Source organism: Lepidochelys kempii, chromosome 4, assembly GCF_965140265.1.
Source record: "Lepidochelys kempii isolate rLepKem1 chromosome 4, rLepKem1.hap2, whole genome shotgun sequence".
In the NCBI taxonomy this organism is placed as follows: Eukaryota; Metazoa; Chordata; order Testudines; family Cheloniidae; genus Lepidochelys; species Lepidochelys kempii.
Window position 1 is genome coordinate 59,007,061 of NC_133259.1, and position 18,727 is coordinate 59,025,787.

Below are 18,727 nucleotides of genomic sequence, written 5' to 3' on the forward strand. Positions count from 1 at the left end.
GGATAAATGGGGTTTGACTGTGCTAATGGGGAAATGTGTGTGTTGCAAACCTCAAAATGTATGCAAAATTGTGGATTGTGTAAAGTAAGTTAATTAAAATCAAAATTATGGCGGAAGTTTAATATTGTGGGATCCACAATTTCCATAATATCGCAAATTAAGTAGGGCCTTAATCATGCACCATTACCTAACAGAACAAAAAAACCCTATAAAAATAAGAATGAGTTAGAATATGTTAATCTATAAAAATAGCTTAAATAAATGTGTATAGTTATGGTATATCATTCTGGTTAGCCAAGAAAAGTACCAACTTATACCAACAAATGAGAATTGGCTATTCTTAGGAAAGTAAAAATAAAAAGTGTATATGTATAAAACAAGATTAAAATTCATTATGTAAATCAAGGTTTCCTGCTTGCTGATTTAAATCTTGATTAAAATCAATGCTTTAAATAACTTTAATGTAAATCACTCCACCTCGGTTAAATGAAATCATGCTGACAAAAGACTGTTTTGGGAGAAGAGATTTCAGGAAATATATTTAAAATTACTTTTAAGATGCTTCTAAAGTCGTGTTTTTTTATTTACTGACCAAATGGTGGGGGTTGATTTATGAGAGAACTTGTACTTGCACTGTGTTGTTAAGCATGTTTTACTGTAGACCTATACCTTTTGGTGCTCTTCTGAAACAAACTTTGTGCATGTGTGCATATTGTGACAAACCTCTGTCCTTGCCTCTGTGGGACCCGTGTTTCCTGGAAGATTTCGCTAGCCTCAGAGGCTCACCGTGACCCTGCACATAACCCTTCTCTCTCTAGAGACAAGGGTCACAGTCTACTGAGCCATTTTCATCATAAGCCAGCGAGGGAGGTGAGGAGAACTTATCCTTGCTTGCACAGTCTCTATTGTCTCCCAGTCTCAGTGATTAATCAGGGGGCAAAGGTGGGGGGGGAGCCCGGGCCCACTCTCTACTCCGGGCTCCAGCCCAGGGACCCTAATAGTATCAGCTATGGTAGCTGATCTTTTAGAAACATGACGTGTACAATTCTGTGGGCTACTTCCCCCACAGCAGCCCTCACTTTCTCAAGCGCCACTTCACCCTTACCTCAGGGCCTCCTTCCTTGTGCCTGATATGGTGTGTACTACTCAGCCTCTCCAACAGCGCAAGTTCCTCCCACGGCTCCTGACATGCACACCCACCTGACTGACTGGGAGGCTTTTAACTAGTTTCAGCCAGCCCCTGATTGGCTTCAGGTGTCCCAATCAACCTAGCCTTCTCCCTGCCTTCTGGAAAGTTCTTAATTGGCCCCAGGTGTCTTAATTGACCTGGAGCAGCTGCCATTTCACTTATCCTGGTACCAGGGATTTGTTTAGCCTGGAGCTAATATATCTATCTCCCACTACTTTTCTATAGCCATCTGGCCTTGCCCTGTCACATATGCCCAACCCCCCCCCCCCCCCCCCCCCCGCTCAACACCACAGAGTTGGGCAACTTGGGATGCCAGGCAGTATGCTCATGACAGACCATCAGCGTTGCCATGGTGGCATCCAGCCCTGTGCCATATGTGGAACTGGAATGATTGGAGGGATAAGAACCACCTGGTGACCCTTGCATTCTTTTCCTTATTCTGCTGCATCCACTGGAGGGGTGCATGATCCGTCACAAGAATAAATTGCCGGCCTAAGAGGTAATAACGCAGTGTCTCCATAGCCCATTTGACTGCAAGGCATTCTCTCTCGACCACTGCGTATTTCTTTTCTCTTCGGAGAAGCTTTCTGCTTAGGTAGAGGATCTGATGTTCCTCTTCTCCCACCATTTGCCATAGAACTGCCCCCAACCCCACCTTGGAAACGTCTGTTTGTAAAATAAATTCCCTGTTAAAGTCTGGGGCTCTGAGTACGGGGTCATTACAGAGGGCTGTCCGAAGGTCTGTAAATGCCCCCTCTGCTGTGTCGGTCGACTTTACCATGTCTGGACTTCGGGCCTTCACCAGGTCCATTGGGGACTTGCCCTAGTGGCGAAGTGGGGAATAAAACTTCGGTAGTAGCTTACCATGCCTAGGAACGCACGGACCTGCTTCTTTTGGGTCGGCCGGGGCCAGTTTTGAATTGCCTCTAGCTTATTCGTTTGGGGCTTCACTATGCCCCTTCCCACAATATATCCCAGGTACCTAGCCTCTGCTAGCCCTATGGCGCATTTAGCGGGATTAGCAGTGAGGCCAGCCCACCTTAAGGTGCGCAGTACTGCCTCAACTTTCTCCAAGTGGGTTCCCCAGTCTGGCATATGGATGATGACATCATCTAGGTATGCAGCTGCATAACTAGTATGGGGGTGCAGCAGCTTATCCATGAGGCGCTGGAATGTGGCTGGGGCCCCATGTAGCCCAAAAGGGAGGACAGTGTACTGGAATAGACCATCTGGGGTGGAGAATGCTGTCTTTTCTTTAGCTTCTTTGGTCAGAGGAATCTGCCAGTATCCTTTTGTCAGATCCAGTGTAGTTAAGAATTGGTCTGTCAACCAGTCGGTCAACCAGTTCATCGATGCGTGGTATGGGGTATGCATCAAACTGGGATATTTCATTCAGTCGGCGAAAGTCATTACAGAATCTCAGGGTACCATCAAGTTTAGGCACTAGAACAATGGGATTGGACCACTTTGACTGTAAGATTCTTCAATAACCCCTAATTCTAACATTTTCTTTACTTTGGCCTTGATTTCTTCTCTTTTGGCTGCTGGGATTCGGTAGGGTCTCAATGTTACCTTGGCTCCGGGGATCGTGTGGATATGGTGGTAGGTCTCAGTCATCCGCTCTGGTTTTGTAGCGAACACATCTCGGTTGCGATTAACCATGTCGGCTGCCTCGATCTTTTGGATCGGCGTCAAGTTGGATGATATCCTCACTTGCTCGTGTAAGATATCCTCCTGGGAAGGGTCTCCTGCATGACTGAGCATGCCTCTTGATCATGCCAAGGTTTTAGAAGATTGATGTATTTCAAGGAATCCCTCTTGAGGTTACAGGGACAAACCATCCCGATGTGTCGAAAGAATAGTAAATATGGCAGGCAACCAGCTTGGCTTAACGGTGAAATCCTAGTGGATCTTAAACATAAAAAAGAAGCTTACAAGAAGTGGAAGGTTGGACATATGACCAGGGAAGAGTATAAAAATATTGCTCGGGCATGTAGGAATGAAATCAGGAGGGCCAAATCGCACCTGGAGCTGCAGCTAGCCAGAGATGTCAAGAGTAACAAGAAGGGTTTCTTCAGGTATGTTGGCAACAAGAAGAAAGCCAAGGAAAGTGTGGGCCCCTTAATGAATGAGGGAGGAAACCTAGTGACAGAGGATGTGGAAAAAGCTAATGTACTCAATGCTTTTTTGCCTCTGTCTTCACTAACAAGGTCAGCTCCCAGACTGCTGCGCTGGGCATCACAACATGGGGAATAGATGGCCAGTCCTCCGTGGAGAAAGAGGTGGTTAGGGACTATTTAGAAAAGCTGGACGTGCACAAGTCCATGAGGCCGGACGAGTTGCATCCGAGAGTGCTAAAGGAATTGGCGGCTGTGATTGCAGAGCCATTGGCCATTATCTTTGAAAACTCGTGGCGAACGGGGGGAGTCCCAGATGACTGGAAAAAGGCTAATGTAGTGCCAATCTTTAAAAAAGGGAAGAAGGAGGATCCAGGGAACTACAGGCCAGTCAACCTCACCTCAGTCCCTGGAAAAATCATGGAGCAGGTCCTCAAAGAATCAATCCTGAAGCACTTACATGAGAGGAAAGTGATCAGGAACAGTCAGCATGGATTCACCAAGGGAAGGTCATGCCTGACTAATCTAATCGCCTTCTATGATGAGATTACTGGTTCTGTGGATGAAGGGAAAGCAGTGGATGTATTGTTTCTTGACTTTAGCAAAGCTTTTGACACGGTCTCCCACAGTGTTCTTGTCAGCAAGTTAAAGAAGTATGGGCTGGATGAATGCACTATAAGGTGGGTAGAAAATTGGCTAGATTGTCAGGCTCAACGGGTAGTGATCAATGGCTCTATGTCTAGTTGGCAGCTGGTGTCAAGTGGAGTGCCCCAGGGGTCGGTCCTGGGGCCGATTTTGTTCAATATCTTCATAAATGATCTGGAGGATGGTGTGGATTGCACTCTCAGCAAATTTGCGGATGATACTAAACTGGGAGGAGTGGTAGATACACTGGAGGGCAGGGATAGGATACAGAGGGACCTAGACAAATTGGAGGATTGGGCCAAAAGAAATCTGATGAGGTTCAATAAGGATAAGTGCAGGGTCCTGAACTTAGGACGGAAGAACCCAATGCACCGCTACAGACTAGGGACTGAATGGCTAGGCAGCAGTTCTGCGGAAAAGGACCTAGGGGTGACAGTGGACGAGAAGCTGGATATGAGTCAGCAGTGTGCCCTTGCTGCCAAGAAGGCCAATGGCATTTTGGGATGTATAAGTAGGGGCATAGTGAGCAGATCGAGGAACATGATCGTTCCCTTCTGTTCGACATTGGTGAGGCCTCATCTGGAGTACTATGTCCAGTTTTGGGCCCCACACTACAAGAAGGATGTGGATAAATTGGAGAGGCTCCAGCGAAGGGCAACAAAAATGATTAGGGGTCTGGAACACATGAGTTATGAGGAGAGGCTGAGGGAGCTGGGATTGTTTAGTCTGCAGAAGAGAAGAATGAGGGGGGATTTGATAGCTGCTTTCAACTACCTGAGAGGTGGTTCCAGAGAGGATGGTTCTAGACTATTCTCAGAGGTAGAAGAGGACAGAACGAGGACAAATGGTCTCAAGTTGCAGTGGGGGAGGTTTAGGTTGGATATTAGGAAAAACTTTTTCACTAAGAGGTTGGTAAAACGCTGGAATACGTTACCTAGGGAGGTGGTGGAATCTCCTTCCTTAGAAGTTTTTAAGGTCAGGCTTGCCAAAGCCCTGGCTGGAATGATTTAATTGGGGATTGGTCCTGCTTTGAGCAGGGGGTTGGACTAGATGACCTTCTGAGGTCCCTTCCAACCCTGATATTCTATGATTTTGTGATTCTATGTGGTAAATTTGCTCCAATTTCCGGCGGCCTGGCTGCTGCACCTTATAGTTCACCTCTCCCACGGCTTTGGTTATTTCGTAGGGTCCCTGCTACTGGGCCAACAGTTTACTTTCTGCTGTGGGCACCAATACCATCACCCGATCCCCTGGTTGGAACCATCGAAGCTTCGGTTGGTGGTTATAATGGGTTTGTTGGGTCTCCTGTTGTCTCTCCAAGTGTTCCCGTACAATGGACGTAACTTGTGCTATCGATCTCTCATCTGCAGTACATGCTCAACTATGTTCCTTCCAGGATTTGGCTCCTCTTCCCAGGCTTCTCTGCTATATCCAGTATGCCCCGAGGGTGGCGCCCATATATTAGTTTGAATGGAGAGAAACCCTTGGAGGCTTGCGGAACCTCCCGGTTGGCGAACATGAGGTAAGGCAATAGGGTATCCCAATCTTTCCCATCCTGGCTGACCAATTTCCTGATCATGGCCTTTAGGGTCCTATTGAACCTTTCCACAAGGCCATCTGTTTGCGGGTGGTATACAGAGGTCCGTAGGGCTTGTACATGGAGCAATGAACAGAGATCTTTCATCAACTTGGACATGAAAGGTGTCCCTTGATCAGTCAATATCTCCTTGGGTAGCCCCACCCGGGCAAAGATCTGTAGTAGCTCCTTAGCTATTGTCTTGGAAGCTGTGTTGCGCAGGGGAACAGCTTCCAGGTACCGGGTTGCATAGTCCAGTACAACAAGCATATGTTGGTGGCCCCGAGCTGTCTTCTCTAGGGGCCTTACCAGATCCATGGCTATCTGTTTGAAAGGAACCTCTATTATTGGAAGTGGTATCAAAGGAGCCCGCAAGTGCGGGCGAGGGCTATGTAACTGACACTCCGGACAAGAGGTGCAGTGTCGCCGGACATCTTCATGTACTCCTGGCCAGAAGAACCTCTGCAGGATCCGTGTCTGGGTTTTCTCTACCCCTAAGTGTCCTCCAAACAGGTGACTGTAGGTGAGACTCAATATGGCTTTTTGATGTTTTCGTGGCACCAGAAGTTGTTGTATCTCTTGCACCTGCATTTGCACCGTGGGGTACAGGAGATCTTTCTTCACTATAAAGTAAGGTCCGGCACCCGGACCTTCCCATCCACTGGTATCCCATCGATCTCTGCCACCTCTTTCCTGGCGTTATCATATCTGGGGTCCTCCGCCTGGTCCTGCCCAAAAGTCTCTCTTCTGGGACTAACCTACCCAAGCTCCCAGGGGCCGGCTTCTGCTTCTTCCAACGGCTCGCTGCTGTCATGGCTGGGGGCAGCTTCTGGCTCACCTTCTGTGGTGGAAGTTTCTCTGTTGGCTGCTCGCGTCCATATGCCTACTATGGAGGTCTCCTGGCCCTGGGTCAGGATCCGGGTTCCCAAGCCCTTTGTGGCCTTCCTCTCTTTTTTTTTGTCTTCCGGGGGCTGAGAACAGATCCTGAGAAATCTCCGTGAACATCGGGGGTTGACATTCCCCCAGTGACGAGTCGCTGTCCTCAGGGTCCCCACCTCCCTCCAGCCTTTCCGGGGGAGGTAAATTATCAAACCCTGGATAGTCCCTCCCAATGACTACAGGATATGAAAGTTTAGGAACTATGCCCACGGTCACCTCAAAGGGGTTTCCCTGAACCTCTGTCTCCACTGGGATGGTGGGGTAATGGCTCACGGCCCCATGCACGCACGTCACTGCTATGCGTTTGGCTCGTAGCAGCTGACTACTTTTTACCATTTTACCCCATATGAGGGTGATAGCACTCCCGGAGTCCACAAGCACTGTAGTCTCTGCTCCATTTATCCTCACTGGCCTGGTGTAATTATGCGGGGCTAATGCGACCCCCGCGAAGTGGATAAGGGAGCATGGGACCTCCCAGTCCCCCAAGTTACATTGCATAGGCTCCTCGGTGCTGGGACACTGTGCTGCTATGTGTCCCCACTTCCCACATGCATAACATCTATAATTGCTTTTAATCACTTCCCTATCCTGGGGGCTAGGGGGTTTAGTCCTGGGGTTCCCCCCACTCGGGCCAATCCCTTCCTTCTGGGGTCCCCGCTGGTTTTCGGCCCCCCCCCTTCTTCCACCTAGGACTCCCCGGGGCTTTGGCTGCCCAACCTTCCAGGGTTGGAGTTGGGTGCTTGCTTCGAAAGGGGCCTTCCTTGGGTAGTCGGGTCAGTTCCCTGGCTGTCATCCGTCTTTCCACCAGTGTGATCATCTCGTTGTACGTGGACGGATCGTTCTGGCCTACCCATTTGCGGAGATCTGGCGGCAGTCCCTGCATGTAATGGTCTATGACCAGGGTCTCCAAAATCTCCTCTGGCCTGCATATCTTGGGCTGTAAGCGCTTCCGCGTGAGGTGTATGAGGTCGAATAGCTGGGACCTCGGGGGTTTGTTCTCCTGGTATTTCCACTCATGGAACCTCTAGGCCCTTACCGCTGCCGTTACCCGTGATCGTGCTAGGATCTCTGCCTTCAGACAGGTATAGTCAGTGGCATCTGTGGCAGGCAAGTCAAAGTAGGCCTTCTGGGCCTCTCCACACAAAAAAGGGGCGAGAATGCTGGCCCACTGCTCCTGGGACCACGTCTCACACTGAGCAGTCCTTTCGAATGAGAGGAGATATGCCTCTATGTCATCTCCTGATGTCATCTTTGGCAGACAACCAGTGGCCCTCAGGGTTCGCGTCCTGTCGGACCCCCGGGCCTGGGTGGTGAGGATCTTCAGCTGGTCCACCACCTCTCTCAAGAGGGCATAATCTTGATAAGCCAGGCGACCCAATAATTGATTGGTTTCCTGCTGTAGCCGCATAGACTCCAGTTGTGCCATTGCCTGAACCCGGGTGGCCTCCTGCTGGGCTGCCATGGCTTGTACCAGAGCTCTTACCACCTTCTCCATTGTGGTACAAAGCAAAACAAACCAACCAAAACAAAAAAAAATCCAAAACCCCAGTGTACTTTTTTTTTAAAACCTCTTTCTTCCGCCACGCTGTGTACGATAGCCCACTGCTGACACCAGTTTTGACAAAGCTCTGCCCTTGCCTCTGTGGGTCCTGCGTTTCCTGGCGGATTTTGCTAGCCTCAGAGGCTCACCGTGCCCTGCACGTAACCCTTCTCTCTCTAGAGACAAGGGTCACAGTCTACTGAGCCATTTTCATCATAAGCCAGCGAGGGAGGTGAAGAGAAGATATCCTTCTTTGCACAGTCTCTATTGTCTCCCAGTCTCAGTGATTAATCAGGGGGCAAAGGTGGGGGGGGAGCCCGGGCCTACCCTCTACTCCGGGCTCCAGCCCTGGGACCCTAATAGTATCAGCTATGGTAGCTGACCTTTTAGAAACATGACATGTACAATTCCATGGGCTACTTCCCCCACAGCAGCCTTCACTTCCTCAAGCGCCACTTCACCCTTACCTCAGGGCTTCCTTCCTTGTGCCTGATATGGTGTGTACTACTCAGCCTCTCCAACAGCGCAAGTTCCTCCCACGGCTCCTGACATGCACACCCACCTGACTGACTGGGAGGCTTTTAACTAGTTTCAGCCAGCCCCTGATTGGCTTCAGATGTCCCAATCAACCTAGCCTTCTCCCTGCTTTCTGGAAAGTTCTTAATTGGCCCCAGGTGTCTTAATTGACCTGGAGCAGCTGCCATTTCACTTATCCTGGTACCAGGGATTTGTTTAGCCATCTGGCCTTGCCCCGTCACAATATACAAAAATGTCTGGAAGAGGTGGCTATTTTCTGTCACTGTCATATTCATTATAGAATTTAATATCTATCTTTAGGTCTTCAACACTAGGATTGTGTATAATTCTCTTGATTTTGTCAAATTAGGTATCTAACATTTTTGGTAGTTTTCCCAAGGGTCCGTATATATTTATTTTTTGCTACGGGGTGGGAAGAGGATCCTAACTTTTAACTTTGTCCTTGCATTTTACTGATAGTTAAGCCTGGTGTTTATTAAAGTTTGTGCTGCAAGACATTATGCATTTGATCGTTACAAATCTGATGTAATTAGGAAAAAAACATAATTGGCCACCCTTTAATGGTTTAGGTACCAATCCTACAAAGTCCTTGTAGCAATGGTACTGCAAAGTTGCGCATGAACTTAACTGTTTTGCAGAATTCAGTCCTATATGGTTGCCACTTCTTGCATGTTTATCATGGACAACACAGCTTTGGCTCCTGCTGCAGGAGCTGTTGCTAGAGGATCCCACTGAGATTGGAGCCTCATTGTGCCAGGCACTGTGCACAAAGTAAGGATATGTCTACATTACAGTTGCTACAGTAGGTATGCCTCTGTAGCACAGACACTTCCTACATTAGTGGAGGATTTTTTTCTGTGGATGTAGTTAATCCACCTCTCCGCGAAGCGGTAGCTAGGTTGTCAGAAGAATTCTTCCATCGACCTAGCTGTGTCTATGTTGTGGGTTAGATTGACCTAACCACAGCACTCAGGGTGTGATGTTTTTCACAGTAGCTAGGTTGATCTAATTTGTGACATAGCTAGGTTGATCTAATTTGTAAGTGTAGACCAGGCCTAAGAGCCCTTGTTCCAAAGACATTACAGTCTAGTCTAGTGCAAAGCATAGTAGTGAGTTTGTGACACAGTATTGACAGCCCCAAGCATTCAAAAGTCGTGGACTCAACCCCCCCAAAATCATGAGATGTTAATGGGGCGCTGGAACAATTTGTATGGGGGGGGTACTGAGAGCCATTGAACCAAACTGTAAAAACAGTATATGACAGGTTTCAGAGTAACAGCCGTGTTAGTCTGTATTCACAAAAAGAAAAGGAGTACTTGTGGCACCTTAGAGACTAACCAATTTATATGAGCATAAGCTTTCGTGAGCTACAGCTCACTTCATTGGATGCATACTGTGGACTTCATGCCAGCAACCCTAGTTCCAGCACCTATGGATGTTAAAAATAACACGTTATGGGTTCTTGTTATTTGCCTTCTTCGTTTTGAGCATTTAGAACTCATATTTTCAAGTTTTTCTCCTTTTTCTCTTCCCCCTTCATACCAGAGTCCCCTCTTCTCCCCCAGTGCTAGGGTCTTCGTGTGCCTCCCCATAACCCATCTCCGTATCCCGTCTGCCACATGCCCTGGGGCTCTGTAGGTCTCCATTCCCCATACCGTTGTCCCACATTCATCACCTCCGTGCCAGGGGCTGTGTGCGTCCCCCATTTTCACCAAAGTCAGCAGGGTTCTGCCCACTGATGTCTAGAACATTCCCTGAAATGTTGGAACTGATGTTGGAATGTTGGAATGATTGGATGCTGTGTGCAAAAGCTATTGTGTTACAGAAAGACGGAGAAATGCCATCAGGTTGAATGTAGGGCTTAGTTTCATTCAGCCAATTACTTAATACAATGATATTCGTCAATTTTCAAAGGAATTGGAGATCTTAAAATAGCTGGAAACCTAATTTATTTTTATTGTTAAGAGGGTTTTATACCCCTATTTGTTGTTTTGGAGTTTCCATTATTGGGCTGATATTTGTGTCTCTCTCCCAATCCCTAACTTTTTCATGGAAGGCCTTGTGCACTTTTTGGGGCATGTGATCTGTGGCCAGAGGAGAAGTTCTAGCATAATTTGAGATGAATCCATTACTGATGAATCCATTTTTTTTTAAAGATGGTGACTCTTTTTTTTTAAATGCCTGTTACCAGTTTTCAGTGTCATATTTAAAAAACTGCTGGACTTGAAACTTATTGGAATAAGAGAACTGTAGGACTGGAAGGGACCTCAGTAGGCCATCTAGTCCAGTCCCCTGCGCTTAGGCTGAACTAATTATTATAGACCAGCATTTCTCAAATGTGGCCACCAGGGACTTTCCTTGCGGCCAAGCCTCCTGGGTTGGGGGAAGCGGGGGGCAAATTAGCAGCCACTCCCCCTCCCTGTTGCTCCTGGATGTCCTGCTTTGGTGTTGGTTGCTGGGGCTACCAGTAGGGGTTGGGCCCTGCCTCCCTCTGGAGACACCTGGGGCACAACGCTGGAAGAGCAGGCACCCAGTGAGTTCTCCACCTTCCCAGGGGCGGTGGGGTTCACCCCTGGGATGGTGGGGTGGCAGCCTCTGGCTGCAGGGCTTCAGGCTCCAGTTGCACAGCTTCAGGCTCTAGCCCCCTGCTGCCTCCATATCACTTTTCGCAACAGACTTACTAGCTAGCAATAAATAAATTACAATAATTTGTTTTCCCTAAAGCTAATAAAGTATTTTAGGAAATAGTGTGAGAGCGGCCACCAGCAAGAGTTGGCAGCCGCACTCTGAGGCCACCAAAAAATTTGCCCTGAGAACCTATGTATATAGACCAACCCTGACAAGTGTTTGTCTAGCTTGTTCTTAAAATCCTCCAGTGGCAGAGTTTCCACAACTTCCCTAGGTAATTTTGTCTAGTGCACGGATTCTCAAATTTCATTGCACTGCGACAACTTTCTGACAACAAAAATCAGTACACGACCCCAGGGGGGGGATCAAAGCCTGAGCCCACTGCCCTGGGCGGGGGGGCGGGGCCAAAGCCCCTGGGCTTCAGTCCCAGGCAGGGGACCTGTAACCTGAGCCCCGCTGCCTAGGGCTGAAGCCCTTGGGCTTTGGCTTCAGCCCCGGGCTTTGGGGCTCAGGCATTGGCTTCAGCCCCGGGCTCCAGCAAGTCCAATGCCAGCCTTGGCAACCCCATTAGAACAGGATTGTGACCCACTTTGGGGTCCCGACCCACGGTTTGAAAAACCCTGATCTTCTGCTTAACTTCCCTTACAGTTTGGAAGTTCTTCCTAATGTCTAACCAAAATCTTCCTTCCTGCAATTTAAGCCCGTTATTTCTTGTCCTGTCCTCAGTGGATAAGGAGAAAGATTTATCACCCTCTTCTTTATAACCTTTTATGTACTTGGAGACTGTTATCATGTCGTGTCGTCGTCCCCCACCCCACCGGTCTTCTCTTCTCCATTCTAAACAAACCCAATTTTTTTCAATCTTTTTATTGTAGGTCATGTTTTCTAGACCTTTACTCTTTTTTTCTCTCTCTCCCCCCCCCCCAATTTATTCACCTCTTTCTGAAAGTGTGATGCCCAGAATTGGACACAGTACTCTGGTTGAGGTCTTGTGTGTTGCTTACAATTCTCCTGCTAATACATCCCAGAATGATGTTTGCTTTTTTTCCCAACAGTATTACATTGTTAACTCGCATTCCTAGGCAGTCATTTCCCATTTCATATGTGTGCAACTGATTGTTCCTTCCTAAACAGAGTATTTTGCATTTGTCTTTATTGAATTTCATCCTGTTTTATTTCAGACCATTTCTTCAGTTTGTCAAGATCATTCTGAATTCTGATCCTGTCTTCTCAAGCACTTGCAACCCTCCCAGCTTGGTATTATCCACAAACTATAAGTGTAGACTCTGTGCCATTATCCAAATCATTTATAAAGATATTGACTAGAACCAGACCCAGGACAGATCCCTGAGGAACCCTACTTGATATGTCCTTCCGGCTTGATTGTGAACCTTTGATAACTGATCTGAGTATGGTTTTCCAACCAGTTCTGCACTCCCCTTAAAGTAGGTTCATCTAGGCCACATTTCCCTAATTTGCTTATGAGAAGGTCATGTGAGACAGTATCAAAAGTCTTACCAAAGTTGACATATATCGCATCTGCTGCTTCCCTCCTAGACACAAAACTTGTTACCATGTCAAAGAAGTATATTAGGTTGGTTTGCCACGATTTGTTCTTCACAAAAGAAGAAATGTTCTTCACAATTTGTTCTTCATTGTTGTTTATCACTTCTTATCGTCTAGGTGCTTGCAAATTGATTGTTTGCATATTTGCTCTTTTATTTTTCCAAGTACCGAAGTAAAGCTGAGGGGTCTGTAATTCCCCAGGTTGTCCTTTCCCCCCTTTTTATATATACAGGTATTATATTTGCCCTTTTCCAGTCCTTTGGGATCTCTTCGGTCTTCCACCAGTTCTCAGAGATAATTGCTAATGGCTCAGAGATCTCTTCAGCCAGTTACTTAAATATTCTAGGACATATTTTGTCAGGCCCTGCCCATGTGAAGACATTTAACTTGTCTCAGTAATTCTTAACTTGTTCTTCTCTTGTGTTAGCCTCTCATCCTACCTTATTTACACTGATGTTCACTAGGTTAGGCTCATGCAGCTGTGTTGCTGTAAGCTCTTTAGTGTAGCTGCTCTAAGTCGACAGAAGAGAGCTCTCACGTTCCCAACAAGCAGAAGTAGCTGTGTCGGTTACATTGGTGTAATTTATGTCACTCAGGAGGTTGGCTTATTAATGCCCCATAGTGACATAAGTTATACCAATCTAAGTGGTAGTGTAGACATAACCTTTCTTCATCTGGTCACTGCTAACCTTGCTGCGTTTTCCATTCTGTTCTCATTGAGTAATGGGCCTACCCTTTCCTTGGTCTTCCTCATGCTTCCAATGTATTTGTAAAATGTTTCTTTGTTAACCTTTATGTGCCTAGCTAGTTTAATCTCGTTTTGTGCCTTGGCCTTTATAATTTTTTCTCTCCGTGCTTGTTTTTTTTTTTTTTACATTTGTCCTCTGTAATTTGACCTAGTTTCCATTTTTTTTGTATCTCTATTTTAAGTTTCAGGTAATTGAAAATCTCCTGGTTAAGCCAAGAGGTGGTCTCTTACCATAGTTTCTATTTTTTCTACATTTTGGGGTAGTTTGCTCTTGTGCACTTAATACCTCTTTAAAAAACTGTCAGCTCTCCTGAGTTCTTTTTTCCCTTAGACTTGCTTCCCACAGGATCGTACCTGCTTATACGCTGTATGCTAAATTCTGCCTTCTTGAAGTCCATTATATTTATTTTGCTATTTTCCTTCCTACCATTCCTTAGAATCATGAACTCTGACATTTCATGAGCAGTTTCAACCCAGCTGCCTTTCAATTATCAACTAGTTTGTCCTTATTTGTCAGAATCAAATCTAGAATAGCCTGTTGCTAATAGTTGCTGTCTCCAACTTTGTAATAAAAAGTTGTCTCCAATGCATTCCAAGAACTTGTTGGATAATCTGTGCCCTGCTGTATGATTTTCCCAGCAGATGTCTGAGTAATTGAAGTCCCCCCCATCACCACCAAGTCTTGTGCTTTGGATAATTTTGTTAATTGTTTAAAAAAAGCTTCATCCACCTCTTCTTCCTGGTTAAGTGGTCTATAGCGGACATCTACAGTGACATCACCCGTGGGGGGTTTTTTGGTGGTTGGTTTTTGTTTTTTTTACCCCTTTTATCCTTATCCAGAGACTTTCAACACGTCTGCCTCCCACTTCCATTTTGACCTCCGTGCAAGAGTATACATCTTTGATACACAAAACACTGCCTCCTTTTTCCCCTCCCTACTCATCCTGAACAAGCTGTACTGTTCTGTACCAATATTCCAATCATGTGAATTATCCCACCAAGTCTTTATGATGCCAATTATGTCATACTTGTGATTACTCACTAGTATTTCTAGTTCTTCCTGTTTATTCCCCATACTTTTTGCATTAGCATACAGATATCTAAGAGATCTAATTTTCAAACTGTGGTCCACAGACCCCGCAGAGTATGTCTGAGTCTGCAAAAGGTGACTATGAAAATAAAGTTTCAGATCCCAGAAAAGGCATTCAGTTTTTCTGATCAATCAAAAGTATGTGAATACCCCCACCTACAGGTCAAAAGCCAGAAGTGTAGCTGTTACCATAAAAGCCCACAGTTTAATGCCCTTTTTCATGCTGCATCAAATGCCGCGCTGAACATGTGCAACATTTATAGTTAAATTCTATTCAGTCAGTTTTCAGTCTAAGATTTCTATGATGGGGATCCATGGACCACAAGTTAAATTTCCAAAAGGGTCCATACCTCCATGTGAAATTTTTTAGGGGTCTGCAAAAGAAAGAAGGTTGAAAACCACTGGACTAAGATGTTCATTAGATTTCTCCTCCATATTCCCTCCTTTGTCCTTGCTATGTTTGCCTGTGTTCCCTCCAGGTTCTGACCCTTCACCCAGGTCTCCATGTTCTGGACTTACCATGGACTTTTGTCTCCTGCTCCCATCGAACCTGGTTTAAAGCCCTCCTCAGTCTGCATCCGAAGATACTCCTTCCTCGATAGGTGGACCCAGTCTCTGCGCAACAGACCTTCTCAGAACAGCATCCCATGTTAAAAAAGCAGAAGCGCCCCTGGCGAGATCATCTGTGTAGCTGTGGTTCACCTCCAGGTTCTGTTTGTCTCTACCCGGGCCCCATCCTTGGTTGGAAGTCTGGATCAGAACACCACCGGTGCCTCCAACTCCTTCACCTTCACACCCTGAGCCCGATAGTCACTTCTGATCTGCTCAAGGTCATACCTCGCAGTATCATTAGTGCCCACATGGACAAGCAGCATAGGGTAGTTGTCAGAGGGCTGGATGATCCTTGGCAAGCCTTCCATAATGTCTTGGATATGGGCCCCTGGCAGGCAGCGCACTTCCCAGGATGCCAGGTTAGTCTGGCAGATGGATGCCTGCATCCCCCTTAGAAGGGAGTCACTGACCACCACCCTTTGTTTTCTCTTAAAAGTGGGGCCACGATCCTCAGAGCCTCAGGGGTACATAGTTTCTCCTTCTCCAGGTTCGGGAGAGATTCCTCATTCCTCTTTGCCTGGGCAGCATACTCTTTTTTTTTTTTTTTTTTTTTTTTTTCCTATCTCTGTGGATGGTGGGTTGAGAGCAGGCATTGAGCACTGTCAGCTGCCAGAAGTAACAAGCAGCAAGCTCCCTCCCTGTGAAGGAGCCATTTCCTCCTTTCCTGGTGGTGCTACTGAAGTCTTCTCTGGCTGGATTGCTTCCTCAGCTTTGGAGATTTCCATACGCGTATTTTCAATGAATTCCTCATGTGCCTAGATTTGCCTCTGCCTAGCTACCTCCTCTTGTAGCTCTCCCACGTGCTTCCTGAGAGATTCTGCAGGTAGACACCTCTCACATTGGATGGTCTCCCCAGGCTGGTTTTCTGTGATGGGGAAATACAAGCCACAGTCTCTGCAAATCCACACCAGTACCTAGGTAGAGGCATCCATAGTCGGGTTCTCTGTCTGGACAGAAGTGCAGCTGGAGCAGCCAGGAGCAGTGTTGGCACTGGTGATGTGGCCTTTCCAAATTGTATTTCATCTCAGAAATAGAAATCAGTGCTCTGCCGGCTTCCAGAAGATTTTAAAAAATGCCCAGTAATGTTGGAGAATTAAATATTTTCATTTAGAAAGGCTCTATTCCTTTTTTTTGCAGGTAGTCCTCAGGATATAAACTGATTGATTGCATCAGAGGTTTGTCATGGTGCTTTTTTCCCCATTAAAAAACAGAATCAGAAAAAGCAATGGATTTACCTCTCCCTGCTCCTCCAGTCTCTCTTTTTTTAGTTGTACTCTTGCGCCTTGCCTACTCTTGATAATTGAATAATTGTTAAATGAAATGATAGTATAGAACAACTAGAAGAACCGGTGGTGTAATGTGTTTGCAGAAATCATATCTTTTTCAGTTGCAAAAAAAATGTCCATTCTTGAACACATTTGCAGTTGAAGAAAATCATTAAGTCCCCCTAATGTGGGTGCCATTTTCTAGTCTTCTGTTAAAAAAATAGATAGGGCCAAGAAAAATGATAGTAGTAGTTTTTGGTTTAACTGAGTTGAAGTTGAGTTTTTGTAACAATGTTGTTGTTTCTCTTTCCTACCAATATTGATGATTTTTGTTCGTTTCAATTTGGAATACGAAATAAATAAATACATAAATATATGCGACTATTCAAGAATAACATTACAAGTACGCATTTTGAACTAGGTGAGCAATGAACTGTCCTACCGCATGCCATAAAATCCATTTCCTGAGCTAATTAAAAAGGCCACTGTCCTCTCTTTCTCAAGGCTGTTAATGATGTTTAGGCTGAATAGCAGTCAAGGATAGCTCATATTTATTTATATTAAACTTCTTGAACCATGAAGGTGTGGACCTAGAAACCTATGTAACAATGTCATATTGTTATCAATAACTCCATCCTTCCACCTCCTTGCCTACTACTGTTTGTGACTTACTTGGGGCACCTTGTTTGAAATCTGATAGTGTTTTGTGGCACAGAGTGTCTTTCTGTTTATTTGTACAGCTTGTAACACAGTAAGTCCTCAATCACTTTGTGTGCTACTGTGATACAAATAATAAATATTGATTCGGATGATGATACTATTTGCAAATTTCCATCTTTGATCCCAACCTGTTTCAAAACTGCAACAATTAAAATCACACAATTCCCAGGGCCATTTCAGGTATTTGGTATCTTCAGATTGATGCTACTCTTTCTCTAGCTGCACCCTCTGCGAAGTATCTGCCTTTTGCCCTATATGGCTGAACCTGGTCACTGGCTGTGACACAAAGGCCTTGTCTAGGTGTTTAGGGTATGTGTAGCTACACACGGCGGTGAAAGGCAGGCTGTGGCTATACTGCACTGTGTAGCTAAGCGCGACAGTGAAAGCATCTGCCATTCCGAACACAGGGAGCTGCTGGAACCTTCCTGGCTGGCTCTCCCCGCCAGAGCTTTTCCTCACTGCTGGAGTCTTTCACTCTGTCATGGAAAGTTTCCCACAGTGGGATACTACACTGTTAAAAATAATGGTGTAGAAAAGAGAGGCACTGCTTGAGCATGTAGAGAGCTATCTAGGGCATATGTTCCTGAATGTCTTTATTGGCCTAAGCAGCACCATCCACACTGCTATTTATACCATGCTTGGGGGCGGGTGCAGTGTTTGTACTCTACATGAGTGTAGACATAGTCAAAGGCTGCATCAACAGTAAGGGACTTTTCTAAAATATATTTAACACTGGGTGCATACCTATTGTAGACAAGGCTCTGGGGTCCATACCAGTTTTCACTACCATGCTTAATATTGTTGAAAAGTTTAAACAATGATGAAAATGGGTCCAGACCTGGAATCCTTGTCTATGCTAGGGCTGTAACTTGCAGCTGAAGATATGAAAGAACTGGTGGGAATTTTTTTGTCAACTTCCCGAGTGCAGAGAAGAGTAAACTGACAACTGAAACACATGTTACTCCATTATTTCTTCAATACACCTTTGGAGAAGAGATGCTAAAGAAATATCTGTAAACCTAGGATTTGCTATTGGAAATAATTGTGGATAATGTAAGCATGGTGTTACAGTCCTTGTGATTTAATCCAAATTCTCTTCTGCACATAAGAAATATTTTAGCCTGGTTTATAGTCATAATTTCACTTGTCATGATTGCCAGTATATTCCACACAATAGAAATCTTATAAAAGTGTGGATAATGCAGCTCTACAGAGGAATGTATGAAAGTCTGTGGAACAGTGTACCTGAGATGTAAAATTAGGAGAGCACATCAGTGTTAGCACAATGACGAGACGAATGTCATGTTGTGCATATTAGGTAGCAGTCTGCCTCAGTTTCAAAATAGCATGTCAACAAAGTAGTCATAATTTTTTTTTTTCTTTTTCAGCTTCTCAGCAAAGATACCTAATGGGAAGGCTTTACATTTTCATCCTTCGGTTCTGCATTTTGGAATGCAGTGAGTATCTTAGATTATTGTTGTTTTAATTAATAATTAATAGGACTACCATGAAATTGGGGCAAGTTTGGAATGAAAGAGCATTAGCCCAGATCATT

The 18,727-nt window shown here is 45.6% G+C and overlaps 1 protein-coding gene across 6 annotated transcripts in view; it reads left to right on the forward strand.

Annotated features, from left to right (window-relative positions):
- TMEM131L (transmembrane 131 like) overlaps window positions 1-18,727 on the forward strand; it is a 126,709-nt gene that overhangs the window by 44,498 nt on the left and 63,484 nt on the right. For all 6 annotated transcript variants that reach the window (XM_073341401.1, XM_073341402.1, XM_073341403.1 and 3 more), the window contains one exon: window positions 18,561-18,629. In XM_073341401.1, coding sequence (XP_073197502.1) covers window positions 18,561-18,629 — 69 coding nt within the window. The remainder of the gene's footprint in view (window positions 1-18,560; window positions 18,630-18,727) is intronic.